We start from the raw sequence: 25,316 nt of genomic DNA on the forward strand, positions 1-25,316 counted from the left end.
TTTACATTTTATTGAAAATATTGCTGTCCTACACACTCAGACAGAAGCAGTGTGTCTTTAATGAGTCTATTTTTATGTACAGGTTATGTTATATAGATGATATAAAAGGTTAGTGATGGTCACATGCTGGACTAGGTCCTTCGAAAACACCATGCTAGGTGTTTGGGGTTTTCGAAGAAAACACCAAATGCCACCATGCTAGGCAACTGTTCAAAGAGAAAGAGCCAGATTCACAAAAACTTGATGGAGGTCCTGTAACAAATCCATTAAACATCACAGCTGTAATAGATTGATCTAAAACACTTAATTTCATTGGCCTGAATTTTAATATTGTACTTGATGTTACAAATAAAATATAACTTTAATATTTCATTTATAAAGTTTTCACATTTCTGTGTAAAACCAACAGTAGGTTTAAAGTGAAAACAGCTTCATAGAGGCAAAAGCTTTTTCTTTAACTTCAACAAGATTCTAATTTTATAAGAGTAGAGAAACGTGTAAACATAAACATTCATGATTTTCTTTTGTACACATTAGTTGATACAAATATAATTCACTATAGAAACATTTTGTTTGTTTGTTTTTGCTACACACAGTTCTGTGCTGGCATCACGTACTAGTCGGTTAATCTTTCAAAGAGTGAGATTTATGCCTTTTGCATTCTAACCCCCAGTATGTCCATTGCCAGCAGTGGACTTCATGTTCAGAGAATCAGACTCACAGTGTCAGCAATCTAAAATTAAACTTCAGTACAAGATTATAAATAATCAAAAATGAATGCAACATTTTCATATCATAATCACCAGATGCTTAAAGGCCATGATCCAAGCCAACTAAAATCAATGACAGTTTTCCCATTAACTTAGCTGGAGTTCACCCGCAGTTCCCAGTCACTATAGATTCTCATTTTAGTTTTGCAATTTTATCACAGCGTGAAGAGTTAAAAAGTGTGTAGTATCACAGCTTCAGTGTGAGAAGTAAAGCCTCTAAGTCTTTCTGGGCCTCTTTATCCTGAAAGAAACAGACAATCATGCATCAACTTAGATAGGATAAATCCCTTCATTTGCCTAATACGTGCCTATCCACATTTCTTTACTTACAACAGACATAACACACAACTGTAACAGCCACAGAATGTACAAGACTGCATAGTAAGTTAATTTATCAGTGATTGCAAAAATAAAGTTTGAAGTGAAAACAAGAGCCAGATGGCAGCCCTCCCTTTACAGCTCTGTTAAAGCACTTAAAACGTTAGCCACAAATAGCCTTCTCAGCAGACCAGTAAGCCTTTCAGCTTACGCCGTAACTTTTATTGGTCTACTTTGCATAAAGGACTGCTTTGCCTTATACTTTACGTAAGCTTGCAACCTGACTGTGTGCAGTTTTTCTAAAGATATTTCTGTCATGTTTGCTAATTAACAAGAAAGCATTGGGAAATGTAATTCGTGACATAGGTTAGACTGTGGTTTCAGTGCATACAGCCATACCTACCTGTAATAACCACTGTGGACTGACTACACCCTCGGTATCTCCCATACTGGCGGTGGGCTCTGCCTACGCTACTGGGCTCGTAGCAGAGTGGAGCCAATGGGGGAGCGAGAGGCAAGTAATGTGCTATGCTCAGAGCCAACACTGTATTATACCTCCTAGGACAGAAGGGAAAGGCTCCTTTTAGGCTGACGTCTAAGTGCACAATTTGCACGGGGCTTTAAACCAAGCCCAGCCCACAGACTCTTTCATGGGTAACCAGTGACATACGTTTTGGCTATTCCATCTATAATCTGTTCGGAACGGGGTACATGCATGTGAACATGTAACCACAGTACAAAAAACTCCATTATTCTACTTACTTTTGAAGTGTCTCCTGGACATAATCCACTTGCTTTACTTGCCATTGCAAAGCTTCTAGCTTGCAAAATGCACCTTGGTTTAAAACGGCATTTCTAAAAAGTCAGCACCTCATACCTGCAGGCTGGTAAGGGTCCAAACACCCAATACATGCACCCATGTGTACTTAGCAGTGCAAGCCAAAAGCACTTGCACATAACAAATTTCGTGCAAGTATTTCTAATGACAGAGACCAGTATTTCCCAGATAATGCCACAGGCAATTCTGAAAGAAAATACTGCAGACAGACAGTGAAGTAATCACTGAATTTCGGGATCAGTTCATTATCCAATCAACCAAAGAGCTGGAACAAAATACAGGACATTTTAAAACACATTTTACGGGTGAAGAAATTCCTGCTTCTCTTTATTTTGGTTAGTTGTCTATAATGTCATGGAGGAATAGAGAAGAATATTGAGATGATAGAAACCATATGCCAGACATGTCAAACTACATTATATTATTGGTCTGGATTGAGGCATTAATACATTAGCTGGACACTTCTCTTGGAGTCGCTGCCTTGCTCCCACTGGCAAAAATAGCCTAAACTATCTGCCTAACTATTTATCAGAGGCCTTAAAAGGCACACACTGCAAAGCCAGTAAGCTCTTGCCAAAATAGTCTAACAGAAGGAAATGTCACACTGAATTCAGCACCCCTTAAACTCCACGTCACTGCAGGCTGCCTGGAGCATCAGCCTGTGGCTTTCAATAAAGATTGGAAAACTCAAAATTTGCATCAATTTGTTGATTAATTCAGGGAAAATACACTCTTTTCTGAACTGACTGTTGTCAACTTGTGAAAATTATTCTACATTAAACAAGAAAGTAAAAAGCCCGATATTGTGCCATGCTACTAAGAAAATGAAAAAGGTTTCATTGTATCTGGTCCTACTCTTTTCACACTTTTCTAAGCCAAAAAAGATAAAGATGCAGGTTTTCTCATATCTGAATGGTGTTCAGCATTTCATGGGTTGATGGGATTCTTTACTCACTTTGCACGATACAGCATTTTAAAAATGTATCTCCAAGCAACTTTGTATAATTGTCTCTCTTCTTAGAGGCAAAGGATTATATTGGGCAATGAGCTTTAACGAGTTGCAAAGGTCCCAAAAATATTGGGCAATCTTTCCTGAATCTTCATCTGGGCTTAGGAAAAAGAATGAAACAAATCCATGATTGTTCTAAGAACTAGCTGGAGAAGAAACGGCAAATGTGCAAAGCATCCTACTTCTGGGTCACCAGTTCTAAACAAGACTACATCAGTAAAAGCAGGAATTATTACTGTTGCAAACTACTTAACGGGCTGCGTTAATTGAGCCAGTAGCTTCCAGTCAATAATAAGAACTCAGATGGCAAAGCATTTTAAAAAAATCAGTAACAGCATTAAAAACAAAGCTGAGAATGGTCAGTGAAGGGAACTACTATGTCACCTTTGGATAGAGTCCTTCCAGACCAAGAGGTGTGTCACGCTAGGAGAGAGAAGCCACAACGCTGTTCAGTGTACCCGTCTCCAGTTTTAAGGATGAAAACTTCATTAATGCCCAAAGCTTGACTGTTAATGGGAAGACAAAGCCATAAATCCTGTATTTGGCCAACTCTCTTTCTCATTGATTTCTGGGTCTGTGGCTTTCTAAAAATGAACAATCAGGTCAGCTTTTTTTTTTTTAAAGACAGGCAGGCTTTGATCTCCCTCTAGAGTGCAGCAAGGAGAGGAAGAGATGCAAGTTTGTAGGAGGAATGCAATATATTTGCGTCAGATCCATTTGTTCACCCTGAGGGTTAGTTCAGCGCTGACTTAATACACAGCCGTTTTCAACCTTGACTTTCTACTGTCAAGGCTTACATTTATTAAACACTTCTCATATCATTTTCAGAGTTGAATATGAGTTCAAAATGTTCTGCAAACTACGACACAAAAGGTATTCAAATTACAGGGTCAGTGACTGTATTTTCCCCTCTTCCTATTTAGTTGCTTTTCTGCTTCATCATCCACGGGAGATATGCACAGGAAAAAAAGACCTGGGAGGCCAGGGACTGAACAAAGGAAGAGAGGGAGTTGAAAACAAGAGCAAGATGGAAGAGAGAGCTGGTGGGAAAAAGGGAATGTTGGCTTAACTGGAGGTAGTCCACATTTTGACAGATAATGTCTGCTGAAAAGATTTACTGATAAATACACATACACACAGACATACACATATAAATGTGCATGTAAAAATTAAACGGCAATTAAAGCAGAGACAGAAAGATAACGATTTTACCTTCCATCTCTGCTAATTATTTCCTTATGCACTAAACGCATTCAACCCAGGCACTGCACATGTGTGCACTTGTTGACAAAGTCCCAACTGTCAACAGAGAATGATACAACCCCATGACCACAGCCAAAATGGTTACGCCAGCCAACTATAACATAATTGTGTGCAACCACTGCCAAATCCCAAGCTGACATGCATCCTGTAGGGTTTCATTGAAGTCAGCGGGGCTGCATGGTATATTAAATGACCTGGGCTGCAAGGGTGGTCCAAAGCTGTACTCTGATATGCGGTAACAGCAATGAGGTGCTGAGAGCCACTCCTGCTTTCGGATACAGCTGTATCATTCCTTCACAGCTCCAGGAATAATCCTGGACTGTAACAGAAGAGACTCCCAAACATGCACAAGGATCGTTAATTAGAGAGTAATAGCTCTTGTGGACAATATAAGTCATATAAAGCTATACGCTATCCATTCTCGGTTTCATGTTAGACTCTCACAGATGGTGTGACGGTAGTAGGCGTTAATTTGCATACAATTGCATCATACTGTTTTTCCCCTTAGATATTTCAATAGACCAATGCAATCACCCACTTGCAACCTTCTATATGACCGCTGTATGTCACAAGTTAGGGCATTTTATGTTCTTTCGTATTTTTAGTATCTTCCTCCGGGGATGAACCATGACTTCTCAAGGCTTTTAGGATCAAGGCAAGCACAGCTTTAAAATACGTAGCTGGCAATAATTCCATGTTTTCTGATTACACTTCAAGTAGAGGGAAAAACACCCTTTCACACCCAGAAGACTGTGAATGAACAGTTCAGCTAGTTCGAGGACTGCTGTTGAAAAATTATAGAACGGCAGGATCAATTTAGAATAATTAATACTCGTGTAAAATTTTTATCCGCTAGTTCTTTTCTAACTTAAAAGACTAAGTTTCACTTGTAGTCTGGTTTCCTTTTACTGTTGTACGCAACGTGGAGCTTTTGGTGTTCGAGACATTCCCCTCTTTCTGTCCAGCTGCCGCCCCATCACGGTGGGACCTACAGCCCTTCTTTCTGTGCAGTCATCACTGAAACAACTTGAACACGATCACGCCCAGTTACAGCCCCTTCGGAAAGATGCCTGTTGAGGCTCTCCTTCACCCTGTATATTGACTCTGAGACAATATATTTCAAACTTCTGGAAGCTTGACTTCCCCCGGCCACACTACAAAAATAGGAAACCAACTGCGAACCTCTTAAGCCTGCAGAGCACCACCATCTCTGTGAATACTTCTCCCACTCTCCCCCTGCATCATCAGCACGCCAGCGGAGGAGATACACTCCACGCTTTGGGGGATCGTCCGTTGACCAGTCTTGCCGCACTAAGAACTGTGCTAAAACTGTGTTACCTTTGATAGGATGTTGAAATGGATACTTTGTGATAAACTAGTGAATTTAATCATAAATTAACAAGCTCAGTATTTATGAGGATAGACTTTATCCTTATGTATGAAACTACTACACTACAAAAAATATCTTCATCGTTTTTTGGAATTGTTTTTGGAGGGGGAGAAAGAATAAGCAGACAATGCAAACAAACCTTTTGGCAAGAACTTCAAAAACATTCAGATGGCGAATCAGTCTGATCACTAAGATAGAGTAAAATAGACTGTATTCTCTGAAGTGCAAACTAATGTAGAATATAGGAGGTCTCAAATTCTTTTAGCAGCTCTTTTACAAACGTCTCATTTTTACCAGCATTTTACAGTTTGAAATCTGATTGCTTTATAATGAGTTTTTAAAAGGCCCATTCCCTGAGCTTGAAGGACTCATATTCAGTGTAAACAGAATCATTAATTAAGGAGTAGTTTTTTAAAGTATATTCAAAAGATATTTAATTTTGGATTGGTGGTAGCTATTAGGAAATTCTTGTTCAACTCCATAAACAGTATTATTAAAAATTAACACAAATCTGAATACTTCCATTATTTTGTAATTGAAACACCACAGACTTTTGCTTGGCATTTGGAGAACAAATGTGCGTAGAATCTAAAGGAATGAATATCCTCTGAAAACAATGGCATTTTGTATTGAGCCGATGATGTTGAGAAAAGGAAATGTTCTGTTTGATGAGAAAACAAAAACATTTTTTGTAAGGTTAACCCAAATTATTCACATAGTTTCGATGAGTATTTTTTTCACAAACAAGTCATAATTTGTACCCTTCACTTTAAAAGCAAAAGTAAATTACTTTCTCCTCCTCAAAATCTTACTTAGGAGGACAGATTACCACAGCAGCTTCAAATGAGATCTGTTGGAAATATCACAGCAAGATCTGCAACATACGACCAATCTATGGGTGGCTGGAGTAGGCATTTCTTGGAAAATGTTTTGGAAAATTCAAGATATACAAATGGCCCATTGTAACAGGAACAACTGATGGGTGCTGAAGTTTATACTCTGCCCTCTCGTCCATCCCTCTGTAACCCCCCCTCTTTTCCTTACAGACAATATTAAAAATGTAAAGTAATGACAAGGGTGATGAATTATGGCGACGTAAAAAAATGTAAGAAAATCTTAGGGCATGATTTCTCCTCAGCAGCTGCATTCTTGTGTAAACATTCAGCCATTGTTCCTGCCTTTTATTACATTTACCTCCTCCTCCACATGGGCTTTTCTAGAGTTTCAAATGTCACTGAGGCCAAAGGCAGAGTCTTTAACAAGTCTCTGCTTTCTGCCATTATACACCTGTAAGAAGTGAATGCCATAATGATCAATTTCTGTAATATCTAAATCTCTCTCACTTGTTAATTTCAACTCTGAATTGCCTTCCTTTGTAATTGCTGGGAAGGAGGGAGTGTTTTTAAAATTAAGATTTTTTTTTTTTTTTTTAAATCACCAATAATTTCGTAAAATACATTCTCAGCTTCAGGGAAGTTTTTATCTGCATTTTAAGTAAGACTTTCAGCAACTCTCAGTGCAAATAGATTTGCTTTGCATTCTTCCTGCTTTGCTGTCTTCGGCTCTTCCAAGACTACATTTTTTGTGATATAACTGCTGCTTTTTAGATTAATTTTCAAAAAACATCATAGAGACCAGAACCTTGAAATTTTAATCTCTTTCTCTGCTAGGCTGTTTCTCTGCTAGGCTCACCATCCTTTGTGGTGAGCTTACTGGTCCTACAAGCACAGAGTTCACTCTCATGCCCATGCTCACCTCCAGATAAAAGAAAAAAATAATTTCCTTACTATTATACTTTATACTACATTGAGACTTTAATTTTCTACCAGTTTCAGCCTTGAAAATACCCAACAATCTTTATTATAAACAAGAAATTAGTGTCTTATTCCCCTTCCGTGCAAAGCACTATGTATTTAATCAAGCGCACCCCCCCGCACACTCGTTTTGTCTTTCTATATGCAAGATTAATTGTTCATGTTTTCAAATTTAAATTACATTTTTCTCCCCAAATTTAAAAAAAGTCATTTTTCTCCATCACAGTAGTCCACCACATCTGGTTTCGACAGCCCTTCATGTAGTCACACTCACCAAGGCTTTGAGTGCACTACAAAGTAATGAGTCTCAGTAAGGGTAATGCAACATCTACTATATAAACAGAGCAGCTGTTATGCACTTTACCATAACTCACAGCAGCCCTGAACATTAGGATCTCTTTTACTGAAGGGGTGAATGTTTCCCAGGACCCTGAGGTTATCCAACTGGACAGCAACCAGAGAAAAGCAGGACAATTTAATGTCCCATGCACCTCCAGCAGTGAAGTACTACTCTACAGTATGACAGTATTTATGACCAAGGAAGGACCATATGATTCACTGGAGGGCTTTGTTTAGAGTAGAGACGATAAAGAGAAAGGTCTCTAAAGTAGTACTGTAACATCAGTTTTGTTTTCCAGATGTAATTTGCACCAAAACTCCTATATTTCCTTTTAAAATAAAAAAAAAAATGCATAGACTGATTAGTTAAAAAGAGTTTGGCACATTTTTAAAAACTGTTATTAGGACTTAACAGGAGTCATTCAATCAGAAGTTGTCTCTTCATTGATGATTTCTCTGTTATCCTTTTTAAGGTTCATAATAGGGTTGAAACTGGCCATCTGATTATTTTTTTTCTTTAACAAGAATTACCTCTGTTTGGAAGCCCCTCTACCCCTTGAGTTAAAAACATATTCTGTAAGCGGTAGAACAGATGCACAGAAGGGATATTTGGATGTGGTACAACATTCAAGACAAAAATCATCGTACTTAACTTGAAATGTTACATGAAAGGAATCCTAGACAAAGTGTCAAAGAAGTGCCCTGAGTTAGACCAGCTGAGAATTTGACCTGAGGATTAAAATGAGCTATGGGCTATTTTACTGATGCCGAGCACCTCTGGTTCCCACTGAAGTCACTGAAAACCGTGGATGCTCAGAAGCAATAAAAAGTAAACCATTGTCTACTATTATTTTTCATACTTATGCTGCAAGATGATTTGTATCATGAAAGACTATACATTTCCTCAGTGTGGCACCTTTCCAGCAACTTTGTGTCTCGGTCTGCTCCTGATTTTATGCCTTTATACACATACATGTTTCTCAGTAGAAGCCAACATTTAAAAACAATAAAGGAATTCCCCTGCCTGAAGAAAGAGAGAAAACTCACATGAGAAACTATGATTACACTTGGGAATGATGAGTTTCACATGACTGTGACAACATACCACGCTGCTGACAGCCTTGAGATCTTGTGCTGTGGCAAACCGAAAGAAATCCTCAGACTGCTGCTGACCTGCATTTTCTATTTCAGACCATGAGCCCGATCTTTTACAGGGCTGCAGTCAATTCAGGCACTTTATCAGCATCCGTTTATTACTGTCTCCCCAACGTCTCTTTAGTCTTATTACAGTCTCTTCCCTCCCTTAAACTAACCTGACTAAATGTTATTCCTACGTACAGCTCCAAGCACAGTTCCAACATGTTTCCCCCCAAAATCAGTAACAGTCTTTCTCTAACACAATAACCAAACAACGCGTAATATTCTAATTCAGATGGGACTTGAGGTAACAGCATCAGCAGTTTGTGTTCCAGATCTCCATTTTATGGTAATCCCTTTCAGCGTGCGCTTGGTTTTACCTTGTGCTGACTGCTTTTTTTTTTTTTTTTAAATTGAATTACACACTATTGCCTCAACGCCATATTTTCCTGGACTCTTTTTTTCTAAACTTAAAACACATCACAAGTAAACAAGACAAAGCAGACAAATCTGTGATATCTATAGAATTAGTCAAAACAGAAGAAGACAAATCATCTTGTCCTCTTCAGATGGACAGAAGATTTTTGGGGCCCATTTGCCGCTCTTTCTTCTGTTCACAAACCAGTATCATTCTTATTCTCATCACCACCCTGCTTGCCAGAATACACACACATCCCCCTCAGATTGCTCCCAAATTCCTGCTCTCACTTCAGGGTCCCCTGAGGTCTGCTGGTACTTCAGAAATGTGATGGGGCGTTCCTTTTACCAGGGACTAAGCTGCTCCAGGTGGCCCAGGGCGCACTGAACTCCAGCTCACGTTTAGACTGATGACACTGGACTTTAGAGGCAGGATTCACCTCTCGTTAACTGCACAGTCTAGGAGTCATGTGTCTCAGGTATGCATCTTACACATATCTGCGCATCTAGTCTCTCTCTGCCATCAGGGGACAGAGAGAGGCAGGATGAGGCACCTGGATGCATCTCTCTCTCCACCGAGTGTAGGGGGAGCCTCAGCAACTACCTTTGGTCACCAAAATTTTGTCCAGCTATTGTTATCAAAGATGAGTCCCAACCTATGCTATTTCTACACTTTTTCAAGGAGTCTTTATGAATACGTTGAATGACTTCCAGTTTACTAAACACAGGCAGCCTTCTGCCCACCAGAAGTTTCTGTGATGTATGTTTGTTTGCAATTTTACCAGATAGCTTCAGAGTTCACTGCAAGATTACCTGGCCTGTAGTAAGTTGAATACAGGAAAAACAAAAAATTCACCAGCACAATCAGTGCAGATATATACAAAACAGGCTGAGTTAAAGCAATTTCAGTTGTATGCTCTCTCACTTACACCACTGGTCCTCGTTTTTATGCAAAGATGTAAGATACCAAATAACGGATAATTTATAGCAGTCTTTCCTACGTTCTGTAATAGGCGAGCTGAAGGTACATTTCAACAGTAAGTAAAGAATAAAGCAGAGTTAAGAGATTATTAATGTCATATCTGTATCAATATGTATTTAAAGAAACACTGAACTTAAGCAATGATTGCTTAATTTATGATCGGTACATACTATAACTTGGGCCAAAAATAAAAGGCCACCCAGGAGCAGCTGCTGGTGAGGCATGCAGTGGTCTTTCTTCCCAGCAGGAACACTTGACATAAACATGTTAGTGCTCCACACACAGCATTTATTGTCAATCAAGTTACAGAGCTATTTAATGGTCTTTTTCCTTGACTTCAAAGAATTAAATGGGATAGGGCCAATTCGTCTCTGGAATCACCTCTCTCTCTCCCTACCACATCTGCTGTGCTCAAAGGGGGTCCCTTAGGCTGACAAAGCTCAGGTTTGAACTTGTCACGCTCTAGGATGGTAAGACGTTTCCAGTTATAGGTCGGTAATTATGGAACTTGCTTCTACACGAGATCAGACAGAGTGAACCTTCTTGCCATGACTTGGTTTATATTTGAGAAATTAAATCACTTCAATTCTCTCAAATATGGTAGAAATTTTGCATCCGCATACTAAAAATACTCTAAAGGGCTTAAAAAGGAATCTAATAATCTCTTAGAATAAACTATGTTCCAGTAGATGTAACTGGAAGAACTGTGCCTCTTTAACCGCACTGTGGTTGAAGACAAAGGCAGTCTTGAATAACTCATCTACCTTTGCTATAGCTAACACACTGCCCTGGAGGCCTTGACAAGAATCACAAACCAGAGGCTTTCAGGAGCAGAAATAGAGACTGTGGGGCAAAAATCCAGAATGCTTTCAACTGAGAAAAAGTAGGTCTGGGGCAAAATTTCAGCACAGCTAGAGTGACACACTCAACTGCTTATGCTTAAAATAGTCTAATGAAACGCGTTGAATTACAAAGAGTGCAATTCAATTTCTGACAGCCTCTGACACAGACAAGTCCTTGACAGTTCCCCAAACAAAGATTTTTTTAAAGCTGTTGATACAGACAACTGTAATGAGCCAACCTAGAGGGGAGGAAAAAGGAAGGTTCTGTGTTCAGAGGAAAAAGTGAAACATTATGTTATTACTGACAGTGCAATAATGGGTGCCAAAGACAAGACAGTGGTCACAAGAGACCAAGTTATCACTCTCAATACCCACCTCATTAGTAACTGAGAGAATTGACAGTGCAGAATCACAGTACTTCAGTGCATTGTTTTTCTGGCCAAGATCTTTATAGCACTGAGAAGAAAAAACATTTTGTTTCCAATCAGACCACTGTAAGAATACCAGAGTCTACAAATAATTATTTTTAAAAGAACTTGGTTACCTTTGCCAAATACACATAATTGTATTTGGAATATCCTGGACGCATTTCTTCTGCCTAAATAATAAAAAACAGGAAACAAAAGAGACATAAAACTTGTGCGATGAGATTTATGTGGTCTGCATAGCATTTTTAGTAATGCACTAAGCTTCCTCAAACATCAGACTGAATCATCCCTACTGTGTGCACCACAATCTGTTTAGCACTTCAAAAAAACCTCAAGAAAACAAGAAAACCCAAACCCCAAACCAGGCACACGAGGTGCTGATACTGAACACATAAAAACATTCTGTATTTCTTGCTCTCCTCTCTCCCTAAGTGCTTTGTAAAGATATCAGATCATTCTATAGAATATCTATTGGATTCATTCACTTACATAGTGGGTTGGAAGACACTGCTCTCTCTGGATTATTAATATTTATTTCCTCATCAAAGAAATAAACAAGCAACCAACCATTCATACTTTGTGTAATGGGTAATGGACTGTATTCATCAACTTTATAATTGTTTTCTTTCACAGACCCATATCTTCTAGCTCTGGGTTCACTTTTCACATTACCATCTTCTGAAAAGTTCAGGTCATTAAAACAGTTCAAGATTGTCTTCCTTTTAAAACACATCAAGGATGTAGAAGCTTGAAAGATGAGTAAAAACCTTACCAATTATCTACTAACCAAGAAGCAGCTTTAATCAACAAACAGCTTTTGGGGAAAAATTACATCAGTGAAATTTATAGTAGCTGTAATCCTTGGACCAAAACAATGCTGCTTTCACTACAACTGTGTATTATCAAACAACTGAAAAAGAAACCCGAACAGTTGTCTTTTAGACAGCAATTTAATCTTTGTTGCAGAAGATGACTTAAACCCACAGTTACTCTCCAGCTCACCACAAAATACCCTGAAGCTAAAGTGAACATTTCAAATTATTTCTACCACCTTTGGAGTTTGACCTTAAAGATAAAATCTCTTAAACTGAGAAGATGGTAATGTATTGTATTGTCCAAAATTCAGGAGATCATTCCATCTTTAAATAGATTAAGAACACAGAAAACAAGCACTTTTGATAGTGAAGAAAATATGCTTGTCCAATTCCTTTGAGAAACTGTCTGAAAGTAATTGTAATGATGGAAGTTTATGCTTTGAATTCAGTCAAGTGAAAAATGTATTTTTCAGCTCCAGAAGTAGAAATTATTCATATAAAAGCCACTGAAAGACAGGCTTGTTTTATTCATGTGATGTTTTCTCATAACTGTGCATTCAAGTAGAATGCCCAGGAACATGGACCTATATGCCAGAGCTTTCTTTTCTACTTCACTCAAAGGTAATCTCAACTCCACAAACAAGAAAGGCTTCTTCTGAAAGTCAACGAAAAGAGCTTCAGATCAGAAAAAGGGAAGTGACACAATGTCAAAGTTTTCCTTGCCTATGTTAACCCTCCTGCAGAAACAGGCAAATGATCAGTTACCGCTATGGTTAATTTGTTTCAATGGCATATATAACTGATCTATATCCCTCTCACATTAAATCCAGTAACTATTAACCACGGCAAGTCACTGAAGAATTCCCTAAAACTAAAGAAAGAGAAGAAAGGTGCTAGCCACTCACCTCCAAACTAATTTTAAAATAGAAAGGAAAAAATATTTTAGTAGAGAGCTCTGTGGTATTTAGGAGAGTCCTGGATTTATAGCTACTGAACATAATCTGTTGAGCAGACACCTTGACAACAGTCACATATACCAGCTGGTAAACAGTCACACGGGAAAACCCTTGGCTAGGACTTACCTTAAGGAAATTCTGCAGTGCTTCTTCCACTGTTGAAGTTGGTGGAGTCCCGAAGAGAGCAGCAGCAACTTTCTTTTCAATCCAAGACAACTGAGCTACCTATAATTAAAAACAAACAAACAAACAAACAACAATCAAAAGTCTTTAGGGTTGCTTCTCAGTTTTGGAGTAAATACTGTCCTGTGCCACTGTACTACTTATACAAGCTATTTTGCAAAAGAACCTGTAAAGGAATGTTTTATACTGTTGATTTTCCAGCTCAAAACATAGTCTTTTGGATTTTAGATTCTGTTAACAGGAAAATGTACACATTAAGAAATACATGACAACACACCAACATCATTGATATGAGATTATTCCAATGTACAAAGCTTAAAGTACAGTTTAGGTTTCCTAAGACCTTGCCGTTTTTTAAAACTTAAGGCTAGAAATAGTGCTTTAAACCTGTTAAGATTTTCATGAGACAGACAGCTTAGCACGATAGTCCATGTACTTGACTACTTTTCAACATTACGAAGAGCTGTTGCTACAGTCAAAATGTGAATGCTTTTGGCGCTTGTAAAACAAGTTCATTTATTACACAGAAGCTGGTGACAACCACTGTTAAGAAATAGGCTTCGTTTTTTTCTCTTCAAATCTGACAAATAACACTTGCCAAAGACCTCTTCTCATTTCAGGAAGATGGACTGCTGTAAAAGGACTTTAGGGAACTGTCATATTGCCACACAACGTACATGACTTCTTCCCTTACATATACTGACACCTGACAGAAACTGCTCTGGTTACTGCCATAAGGTATTTGGCTCCATCACCTAACCTGGTGAAACACACCTCACATCTCTAATGAAGGATGGAGCTGCTAAGAAATGCAATGTGAGACTGGAGCCTGTTTAAATGGAGAAGTGAAGCCACCCTCCTTTGGACACTTCTACTACATCTGTAAAGAAAAGTCAGGACTTTATTCCCTCACATCAGTATTCGAACCACAGCACTGATGGCTCCTGTCACAGAGTACAGCTGAGTTTAAAAATGGTAAAAAAACAAGGTTCTGTGCTTTCCTAGCAATTTCTGGCCTGATCTATGCAGAGGCAACACAGAGAAGGGATACACACAGGCAGAGCAAGAGCGCCTCTCATTGGGGACCTGGAGGTGAAATATGAGCCACATAGGGACATCTCTTTTTCAGAAGGAGCTGCAATTCAAATAACAGAGTTGAACCTTGACCTCAAGTCTGTCCTACTGCTGTAAAAATTAAAATGGTTTTGGATAGCTTTAGATTATTCCCGCCTCATTCCCTGGCTTCCCAATCTCTTCAGGGCTCTTGCTGCTCCCCCCACCTTTTCCAGCTAAATCCAGCAATTATCCAGTAGATGTCAGTTAATTACGGTAAAATATAAGAATCCATCCACACATAACTATCCATAGCTGTCAACCAGCATAGAATCATAGAATAGTTTGGGTTGGAACGGACCTCTAAAGGTCATCTAGTCCAACCCCCAAAGAGCATGCTTCTCTTTTGAACAGACATCAAGCTCTCTGTATTTCTTGTTGCAAACTGCCCTAAAAATACCATTGCAAAGAGTACAAATACAGACCAGCACGCAACAGGAAAACACATAGGACCATGTTTTCCTCATCTGGCCCCAATGACTCTAGCTACATAAAAGCAACATTGCTTGGAGACAGAAGGCTTCCTGGTCAAGTCTTGCTGGTTGTTTGGCAGGGTCCAATGCCTTATTTGTTAAATGCCGTCAGTAAGTCTTTCATACAAAACCACTAAAAAATATATGCCAGAGAGAAACAGTATTAAGAAAATAAAGACTTTTTTCATTCTCTCTCTCTCTCTCTCTCATATATCCCACTCTTGAATCCTCTTCTAAGGGAATAAAGTGTTTTTTACAAAAGGTCTCCAGCAGTCCCAGAGTTCTTATTCATTGAAGCAACAAGATGTTTCCCCTCTCTGCACTGCAGTGCTTTCACATTGTGTTACAAACTGCAGCATGCAGGTTAAAACTTCAGATTGTAGGTATGTATTCCCTCACACACTTAATTTCCCTAGCAGCTCTATAGGTTGAGACATATTCTGCAAGAGATATTAAAAGGATTTTTGCAAAAGTATCGTTTTCTTCAGGCCAATCTACTGCTGCAGTGTTCTCTATTCTTTTCGAAGAGGGAGGGGTTTTCTATATTTCCAGGTCCATCACACCAAGATAGAGGTAGTTTACAGAGGGAGGAAGAGAGGGGGAAAAAAATAAAGGGAATGTATATGCTTCCACTGTTCTCTGCAAGACCACACAACACCCTGGAGATACACATATACACATATGCACAGATACAATTAACACACGTGTCTGCTGTTAGGCAATAGTGAGGAAACAAAACTGCAGTTTTTCCATGTGGAGTTATAATTACCTATTGAAAACACAAGTTCTTCCTGGCAGTTGTTTTATTTTCTTACAAGATTTAATCAGAACTGATTTACTGAGGTTTTAGTCCTTATTTTGTCTGGCTTGGGTGCTGCTTTGCACTATTCAAACTTAAGAAAGCCCAAACATATATGCACTTGGCCATTTTTATATTACAAATCCCACCAACCTAAAACAATCTTTAAAAGCAAAATGCACGTATGCACAACAGTGAGTTTTCTTTAATGTGCACTGGCTCCAGCATTTGTGACTATTATACAGATAGCCTGAGAGTTCTGTAATGTTTTGAGCAGTCAGACTTATATGCCACTGGCTTAATGAATTTATTGCAGCTAACTCTAGCCATCCATAAATGAAGTGCCTAGTTTACACGAGTTTTCCAGGTTGCCTGCATGGTCAATACAGAGTGGGGCATTTCCATTAGGCAATTCCTCTTCACCTACCTTAGCCTGGGATGAACACTCCTCTCTTTCTCTTCTTTCTTTCCTTCAACTACAAAAGGAGCATAGACAATTATACCTTGTGGATGGCTAAAGACAGGTGAGGTGAATCCCATCACAACAGCTTAACCACGCCCCACCTGAGTCAGTCTGCACCCCCCTATGACTGAGGTGGGACAAATGGAAAAGACCTGTTTTATGCAAGACACAAAATAGTGTCCTGGAGCAATAATGATGAACAGGAAATTATACCCTTCCCCTGAACACACACAAGCACAGTCTTTAATTTGAAATAACTTTATTAGAGTAAATCTTATGCCGTGTTCAGTGAAATGGAAACATCATTCCTACCATACCAACTAACTTTATTAAGCATTCTCTGTGTGTGAGCAAGCACAGGCAACAGAAACCCTGGTGTAGCATGCTCTAGTGTAGTGCAAATTTGACTTCTACAGTCAAGGTTATTCCAAACAGTGCAAAGCATATCTGGAGGTCCATACAAAATCAAGTACAAAGAGACTGTAACCGTCATCAACTTCAGCAGAACCATGATTCCACTTAATGTGTGTTCCAAGAATGGTATAGGACAGCAGAAAGTCATAAGAAAAACAGCTACTGCAGCAAGTAATAGCTACAACAACAACAAAAAATTAAAGAATGAAGATTGCGCTTGCCCTACAGATGATTTCCAAACTTTAAGTGAGTTTTGGATTTTTAGGTCTCCCAAGCCCTGACATCAGTCCTCCCAGCAGCCTGAAAATTCACGAGAGCACTGCAAGGAACACTGCGTTTCCACAGAATATCAGGTTTTAATGTATTGGGTCACTCGAGGAACACCACTCCCCAGCTGCCATACATGAAGAGAGCTAGTCCCACTCGCTCAAGAGCAACAAACAAGGGCCTGAGGGACCATCAGCCAACTCCTGAACTTCCCTAGGGCTGGAGGGGAGTGGGTCACCACGACAGCCTGGCCCCTGCCAAGGAGCGGAGGCCACTCTTCAGTATCCCAAAGCTAACAGAGATGCTTGTCTCAAACAATCTCTCCTATAGGTCTGTCAAACAGCAAGCTCGCATCCACTTTTTCTACCCAAATCTCTACTAATACCAGAGATGGAAGAAAGCCACCCACAGAGTTAAACTGCAGCTGACCGTAAAGTTCGTACTCAGCACACTCTTATCAGGCCTCTTGCTCCTCTGAAGACCAATGCAGAAAATGTGGTTCTCCCTTAAATACTGGGAAAAGGGACTTCCTAACATCCCTTTCTCTTCCTTAGCCTAGGAGCAGCAAAAAACACATATGAACTAAAACACTGGCTGGAGTCTGTTTTTTTGTTTTTGTTTTCTGTTTGTTTTTGATGAGATGCAAATCCTGCCCATTGACAGCTCTTCTCGAATTCCAGGATCTTGGTACCAAGGAAACCAACCCACTTGGACTGAAAATTCAGCCAGGATTGACTTGCAGCCCTAAAGGATTTCCTCCTCCGATGTTTCCTTGCTACTAGCTCACTGAAGACAGATCACACAATTGTCTTCCATAAAGGAAAATCATCCCATTGATCCAGCTTCAGTAAAATATTAATGGCACCTATTTAAATATCCCCAGAGAGTTTCTTGTTCTTTTTCATTACAATATATTGATGTAAAATTGTATTAAATAATTTTGCAATGTTTTGACTTCTGGAAGAGATTAAGTAACTGGACAGCAGTTTTAAAATACTGCCTTCCAACACAAATATTCTCTTTCTTGCCAGCTGAAGAACCAAGACAGTCTGCACAAGCATTTAGGCAGTTATCCAACTCTAATCCCCTGGGCTTTTTACTTTCCAGTAAGGGGAGCAGACTTACAGAGCACACTGACAAAGGAACTGGGTCAATTTGTTCCCTGATGTAACCCAAACAGATACTGGGATACACCAGAGATGAATCCAATACATGGCATGTAACCTGCAAAAAGAAAATTCCAAGAGATCTAATTTTTAACACCCCACTAGCACTTACCAGAGGCTCTGATCCAGTTTCACAAGTATATGCTAACTGTTCTGTTTCAGTCCTGTAATGGCAAGTAGCCATAAGTCTTAACTAGATATGTACTCCATTTTAAAATCTATTCTAAACATTAAAACACTAAAAAAAAAAAACATAAACACACAATTAAAAGGATTATCAGATAATTGTGCCCAAAACTCTAAGGAAAAAAAAAATAATTCCTATACACCATGCACCACAGATCAATTCACTTCCAATAAATATTTCTTGCTGATGTGAAGAGCAAAGTAGTTTTCACTTTCCCATAACAAAAACAAAGCTGAAACTTGAAAGGCTCTAAACACTGTACTTATTTTAAATCACATCAACTAACCCAAGCATATATTTAAAACATTAAACGTTCCCTAAAAGATATGTACTTAACAAAGCCTGTTTTTGTCACAGAAGGCTGAGAAGAAAGAGTTTCGTCCACCACCAAAGACATTTTAAATGAAAATTATTTTGCTGCAGTTGTTTTTCTTTGGAATAGTAACATCTTTTACATACTAAACACTGGTTTGCTTGGCTTACTAGCAAAGTATTTTAAAGTATGTTTGTTACAATTATAGGGTAATCATCTTTTCCTAATATTATCACTAAAGCTACCCTGGAAAAAATTACCACTACGTAGAAGTTCATATCAGCTCTGGAAAAAGGAATATTAAAATAATGTTTGGTAGGGTTCTGCAGTTATCCATTACTAGTGGTGTTCAATTATGTTTGCTCAATGCATAAATAAATAGGTTTTTTTTTCCCCCTTGTCACCTCTGCGAAACAAAACAAAAAACATTAGAGCTATATGTGGCTTCTTGTATACACAGCAGGTCTCACAGGCAAAATTTAGCCCATCATGACATCTATGAAATGATTGGTGAAAACCTTGCCTACCCGACTGTGATACCAGAAGTAATTTTCTGACAAAGCTGAGATGATACACACATCAGAACAGAATCTTCCTCTTTTGTATAGCTCTACAGGCTTTATAATGGTAAGAGAAATAAGAATCAGCAAAAATTGATTTTTAGACAAGGTGGCACACAACTGTCACTGGCTCTGCATCAGAGACAAACCCCCACTGTGAAAATCCAGCTCATCCCTCCTGCTGGAAGGTGCTATGACACTTTGCATCAGCTTTGGATCTGGCCCAGCGAGAATAACTGCTGAGTAAGAAACTTGGCATTGCCATACCATTGCTCTTCGCAAAGGAGTGTGTTACACTGAGGAAGGTGAGAAATGGCAGTCAGAGCCAAATTCTGGCAAAACTCCACAAATCAAAGAGCTTTACGAGTACAGCATGCAGTCTCTGGATATAGATTTCAGCTTTCAAGAAATCTTCTCTGTTTGCCTCCACTATACTTTTTACTTAAAAGTCTGTTCAACTGATTTTCATTTGTGAAATGAAATGAACTGAAGCCCACATTTTCAACACTCAAAGCATCCCCTTTTGCGGCCTCTTATGCTATACCTATTTTTTTCAGTGTGTCAGCCCAAAAAACCGCACTGGAAGATAGTAATAAGATCCTCCAGCATTACATGGGGAGTGAATGGGAAGCGTCTGACTATACTAGGAAGACTTAAGTACATCATGTTTCTCAAAAATGTTATCAAAGCCTAGAAAGTATCAAATGCTAGTTACCTTTTTTAACTACACTGCTTCAGTAGAAGAATATGAGACTAAAACCAGACAATAATGCCCCTGGAAACACCACTTGTGAAAGAACAAATATCCAGTCCAGTCCTAACTGGACCCCAAAGTCAGCTAGGCTAAATATAAAAACTAACCTTCTTTCCTCAGTCAACCCTTTTTCTTCTTTAATTCCCTCACATTGGACAACACAGCCTTCCCAGCCTCAATCTCAGCTAGACTAAACAGAAAAACAGAAGGGCTAAGAGCATTATCACTCCATCTCATCTACAGGTACCAGTATAGAGAAGAAGTGATAAATGTATCTTTCAAGCACCCTATCATAATCCCTACCGTGAAGAAGTATTTGGAACCAGTGCCACAGCCAACAGTCTACTTTTGGAATAATTACCACAGCATAAAACACCACAGCCTGCAGAATAGGACCAAGGAATTTGCCACATCTTCCACAAGCTTCTAAGGCTATCTATATCACATGCATGGCCAAGACCTGTATTAATGGATCAGCACAGAAACCTACTCATACAGTCTGCTAAAACTAATGAGGATATCACCAACTTCACCGGGCTAGGATTAAGATCTAGTTTCCATAGCAGAGCCTCAAAACTAAGGTTCCCAAATGATGGCCTCATCCTGCTACTGAAAGTGTGCAACTGACAGAAAGTTTTTACGAGCTGACAGCCCCAGAAGTTAAAACAAAATGTTATTCAGTCCTATACTTGCATTTATTTGTACTATGAAAATCTGTTCTAACTATTTCAGGTTACTATTTTGTCATGGCCATCAAGACAGCCATAGAAGGCAAGAATTTAAAAAGAAAAAAAAGAAGAAAAAAAGGAATCAATCCTTAAGTATTTCAGTGGCTACATCTGTTTAGGTGGATTGTTTCACTTAATAAAATGCAGGTCAGGTCATATGCTAAAGCAAATGCTAATCTGTGGCTTTAATGTTCAGTAAGGAAGACCTGCATAGATGCTGCAAGTGTGGAACATGAGTTTGTAATGATATAGCGCAACAAACCACATGTATTAGTCAGGAAGTGGTGATTGTCACTAAAATGAAACAAGAGTAAAAACCCAGTATGATAAGAAGAAAGTGAGGTATGCTGACATTACATGTAAAGTTTCCAAAAGCGATAGCTCAAGTGAGAAATAAGCCATGAAAAACATCTGGGATTGTTTGACATAAATGGAAGCTACAGTCAGCTGTTGGACACAGTACAGTATAAAAGTGCTTAAGGAATCACTGGTGAGAGAGATGCTCTTCAAAGGCAGGACAGCAAGCATACCATAGGTCAATCTCCAGCAATTCACTTTTGCATAGCTAGTGCTGATAATCAAGAATACAGCGTGATGAAAACCAAAATGAAAAGCTCTTTGAAAAAGTTGGTGTCATTTCTTATTCAAATCAACTGAGAAAAAAATGTAGTTGCTGAAAGTTCTTTGAAAGTTAAATATATGATCGGAAAAAACTGCTCAAAGATTACTTTGCATTAAGTCTTGTTGCAGATAAAAACAAAGTCAAAGGCTGCAATGTATCACAGCAACTCCTCCTTTTCAGTTTGCAGGCACTTCGTAGTGACTAGCATTGAAAGTAGCTGGAGGAAAAGGGCAGGACTGGAATTCACTGTGCATTAGCAGTTATTATTCTCAGAAGCCTCCCAGTGATCTTTTACAGCATAGACTATGCAAGAACATTTTCTTCTGACAAAAGATTCCTCACAGCACTAAAGATGAAGCGATAACGATAGCCATCGGAGCCATCAAAGATGTGGGCTTAAGAATAAGACAATTCTCATATTACAAACACAAGCACCATTTTTCTAAAAGAAAAAAAATAAATTAATCAACAGCTAAAGTTTGTAAAACAATTATTTTAATTTTTCATATATGAGTTCTTATCACTGTCATTAACAGAATATTTAAAAGCACCTGTTGTGTTGGCATAACACAAATGGTATCTCTTGCAAAACTTTTTGGTGAATTATAGATTTTTATGCCTGCATATAACTGGCGAAAGGACGAGAGGAAATGGCCTCAAGTTGCGCCAGGGGAGGTTTAGATTGGATGTAAGGAAAAATTTCTTTACTGAAAGAGTAGTTAAACATTGGAACAGGCTGCCCAGGGAAGTGGTTGAGTCACCATCCCTGGAAGTATTTAAAAGGCGGGTAGATGAGGCGCTTAGGGACATGGTTTAGTAGGCATGGTGGTGTTGGGTTGATGGTTGGACTCGATGATCTTGGAGGTCTCTTCCAACCTTAATGATTCTATGATTCTACGATCTTTGTTGTGACATTCTCCTGGAATTCATCAAGCCAGTATGGTAGCCTTGCTGCCATAGCCATAATCCCACAGCACATAAGTGCCTTTAACTTCAGTTATGGATGGAGAATAAAGTTACCAAAAGGCTACATTACCAGCCCAAGGCCACCCAGAAAGTTTGTGGCAGAATAAAGAGCTGAAATCAAGGCCTACAATACCAGAGGTCAGCCTTCCTCCCTTCCAAGCATCAGTTACTTTTCATTCATACATTCAGATAAGAAACCTGATTACAACAATGAGGGACATACAAGCACAGCTTACTTAATGTACATGACAGGAATGGTCAGCAGTTAACATCACACATGTGGAAGTTAATTCAGGAATTGTAAATGTGCTGCTTCATTTAGCTGAAAACATCTACTTCCATAAACATCTACTTTGTCTTAAAGTCCCACTGTTTCATTTCAAATGCATTACCATTTTTCAGTATACTCAATTCATAAGTCAGATAAAAAAAAAACTTACTGAATAGCACCATCTTCCATGTAGGTAATATAAAAAAGGATCTTGAGGCTTAAGTTCAATTGCTTTGTCTAGATGCTCCTATGAGAAAGAAAATCAGTGTCACTTTAGATGTTTGTTTGGCAAGTGTGTTTACATTCTAAGAAGTTTGCTGCAAATCATAAACAAATGCAGAAGTTCTCTTCTGCTGCAATTCTTTTCTGACAACCCAAAAATATTTTGACTAGCAAACCCCTTCCTCATGGAGGGAAACCACAAACAAAATTATTTAGCAGCTTTGCACACAATGCAAGAAGGCATGCTGTATTTAGAACATGATTAAGCAGCTCTAAAGTTCAATCAAAGAACTCAAGAACTTTTGTCTTAAAAAGGCCACAACTTCAATTAAATTAATTTTATTTGCAGTTAGTATTAGGAAACTGTCACACACCAAACCAGTGAGAAAGCAACCACTCTCTTTGATAGTTCTCACATGCCAGCACCCATCACTGAAGCATAGTCTCTTCCACCCTGGAATGTGACTGCCCCAATGAAATGGTACATGACACAACAAATTGTTACTATAATATGAAATTCTGAAAATAAAATGGTTCTATTTATAGTGAAACCACAAAACCTAGAAAGCATCTAATGAGGTGCTTCTTCCAAAACCATTTTCATTACAGATCATGAGTATCTTTATTTCACTCTTTAATTTACCAAAGCAAGCTCTTATTGCTCAACCTGCGTTTGAAGAAAAAAGAAATATGTTATTTCGCCCCTAACTACCATTTGCCTCTCAAAATAAATTTCACTTCTACCCCCCCCCCCCCCCCCCTCCAAAAAAAAATTCTCCCCCCCCCCCCCCCCCCCCCCCAGATATCTCTCTTTTCTAATTAAGCCAGTTACTAAATATCTGAGTTATACAGATGTAAGAGCCTATTGGACATGAGGAAAAATTTCTTTACTGAAAGAGTGGTGAAACATTGGAACAGGCTGCCCAGGGAAGTGGTTGAGTCACCATCCCTGGAAGTATTTAAAAGACGTGTAGATGAGGCGCTTAGGGACATGGTTTAGTGGGCATGGTGGTGTTGGGTTGACGGTTGGACTCGATGATCTTAGAGGTCTCTTCCAACCTTAATGATTCTATTATTCTATCATTTTGTCCACAAACTATTCAGATAGGAGCTATGTTTTCATGCTATCATTTTCCCAAATCCTTAACATTTCCAAATGATTCACAGGAATTTCAGTAGTTACTTCTGAAGAGGAAAACCTCCCTGAAAAGGCTACTGCTAACACTGCGCGCTCTTTTAAAACTCCATCCTCAAACAACTGCAGCACTTGTGGTGTCATTTTCCTTTCGTTCCTAGCTTGTCCCCGTGCTCAGGGCTTAGCTCCTTGGCACAGCTCAGGTGTAGTTAATGCTCTCTTATGGGAAAGCTCCGTGACACTCCAAGCCCTAACACAGACATGATGTGATAGAGACCCATCCCGGGCATTCCCTGGGAAGTGGAACACGTCTGCTGCCTCTCACTGACACCCAGAAAGGGGGGACACGGGCTGGGAGGGCAAGGGATGGAAAGCGCCTAAGCAATGCCAAGGACGAGGAGGGGGAGGGTAGCACATGTAACACAAACTGCTAACTCTAAGAAACACAGTTACCTTGAAAGGACAGTGTTAAAACAAATATTACTTCTTAAGGGTGGCATGGAGGATGATTGCAGAACTCTGTTAGTTCATCACTCGATATTTCATATGTTTTTATTTTCTAAACAGAATTGTTACTCCCTTTTCCTCCCCCCTTTGACTACAAAAATAAAACTGAAATCTGAATGCTGTTCCCAGAATCCTACCTCAGTTCTTATATTTTGTAAGCATATAATCTATTTGCATACATAAAAATAACTTTTTCACTTTACCATCAGCACCAAAATAGACCCGTGTGGCTGAATTACTGTGTTGGAAAAATCTGTCTTAGACACTATATAAGGAAATAATTTAAAGGAATAGCTTAAAAAAACCCCAAATCCTACAAAAACATACCTTAAAGAGATAACCATTCCTGATTTTGTTTTGTACACTTTCAAACTGAGACATATAGCCACACATAATTGCAAACCTGAGAGGGGAAAAGAAAAACACACACACATACTTTTTGTAATTTAAATAAACCTTTGAAACAAATTACAAAATATTTCAATACTTAATTCACAGATTAACACCTGTTTTTCTTCCATCTTGATGGCTGGATAGAAGTTGGGCATGAGCTGTACATATTCAGAAGCAGACAAAAGACCAAACCAAAACAATACAATACAACAATGGAAACAAGAAGAAGTTTAAATGACACTGTGAAGAAGTTTAAATGACACTGTTTGGGCTGTCAGGCAAGTGAAAAAACGGGCATTTCTCCTCCAAAATTTCTACCATTTAGATCAGAGCGCGACACTTCCAGACTCGCTCCAGCATTGACAGCAGTTTGTCTGGACACATTGCGCTCTGCATTGCAATGCGCTGGGAACGTGAACACCATCAGCCCTGCTACCTCACCCCGGACGGCAAATCCCTGGG

At 39.0% G+C, this 25,316-nt stretch overlaps 1 protein-coding gene across 2 annotated transcripts in view; it reads right to left on the bottom strand.

Moving 5' to 3' along the window:
* Positions 1-316: 316 nt before the first annotated feature.
* The window catches only part of RMDN2 (regulator of microtubule dynamics 2), a 49,129-nt gene continuing 24,129 nt past the window's right edge, over positions 317-25,316 (bottom strand). The window contains exons 5-11 of one of the 2 annotated variants that reach the window (XM_009331046.1): positions 24,789-24,864; positions 22,767-22,844; positions 13,445-13,543; positions 11,664-11,717; positions 11,495-11,575; positions 3,320-3,358; positions 317-1,011 (exon numbers count right to left, since the gene is read on the bottom strand). In XM_009331046.1, the coding sequence (XP_009329321.1) occupies positions 958-1,011; positions 3,320-3,358; positions 11,495-11,575; positions 11,664-11,717; positions 13,445-13,543; positions 22,767-22,844; positions 24,789-24,864 (481 nt within the window). In that variant the 3' untranslated portion in view covers positions 317-957. The remainder of the gene's footprint in view (positions 1,012-3,319; positions 3,359-11,494; positions 11,576-11,663; positions 11,718-13,444; positions 13,544-22,766; positions 22,845-24,788; positions 24,865-25,316) is intronic. The other variant, XM_009331047.1, reaches the window with a different exon arrangement.

This window comes from Pygoscelis adeliae, unplaced genomic scaffold, assembly GCF_000699105.1.
Source record: "Pygoscelis adeliae isolate BGI_AS28 unplaced genomic scaffold, ASM69910v1 Scaffold218, whole genome shotgun sequence".
In the NCBI taxonomy this organism is placed as follows: Eukaryota; Metazoa; Chordata; class Aves; order Sphenisciformes; family Spheniscidae; genus Pygoscelis; species Pygoscelis adeliae.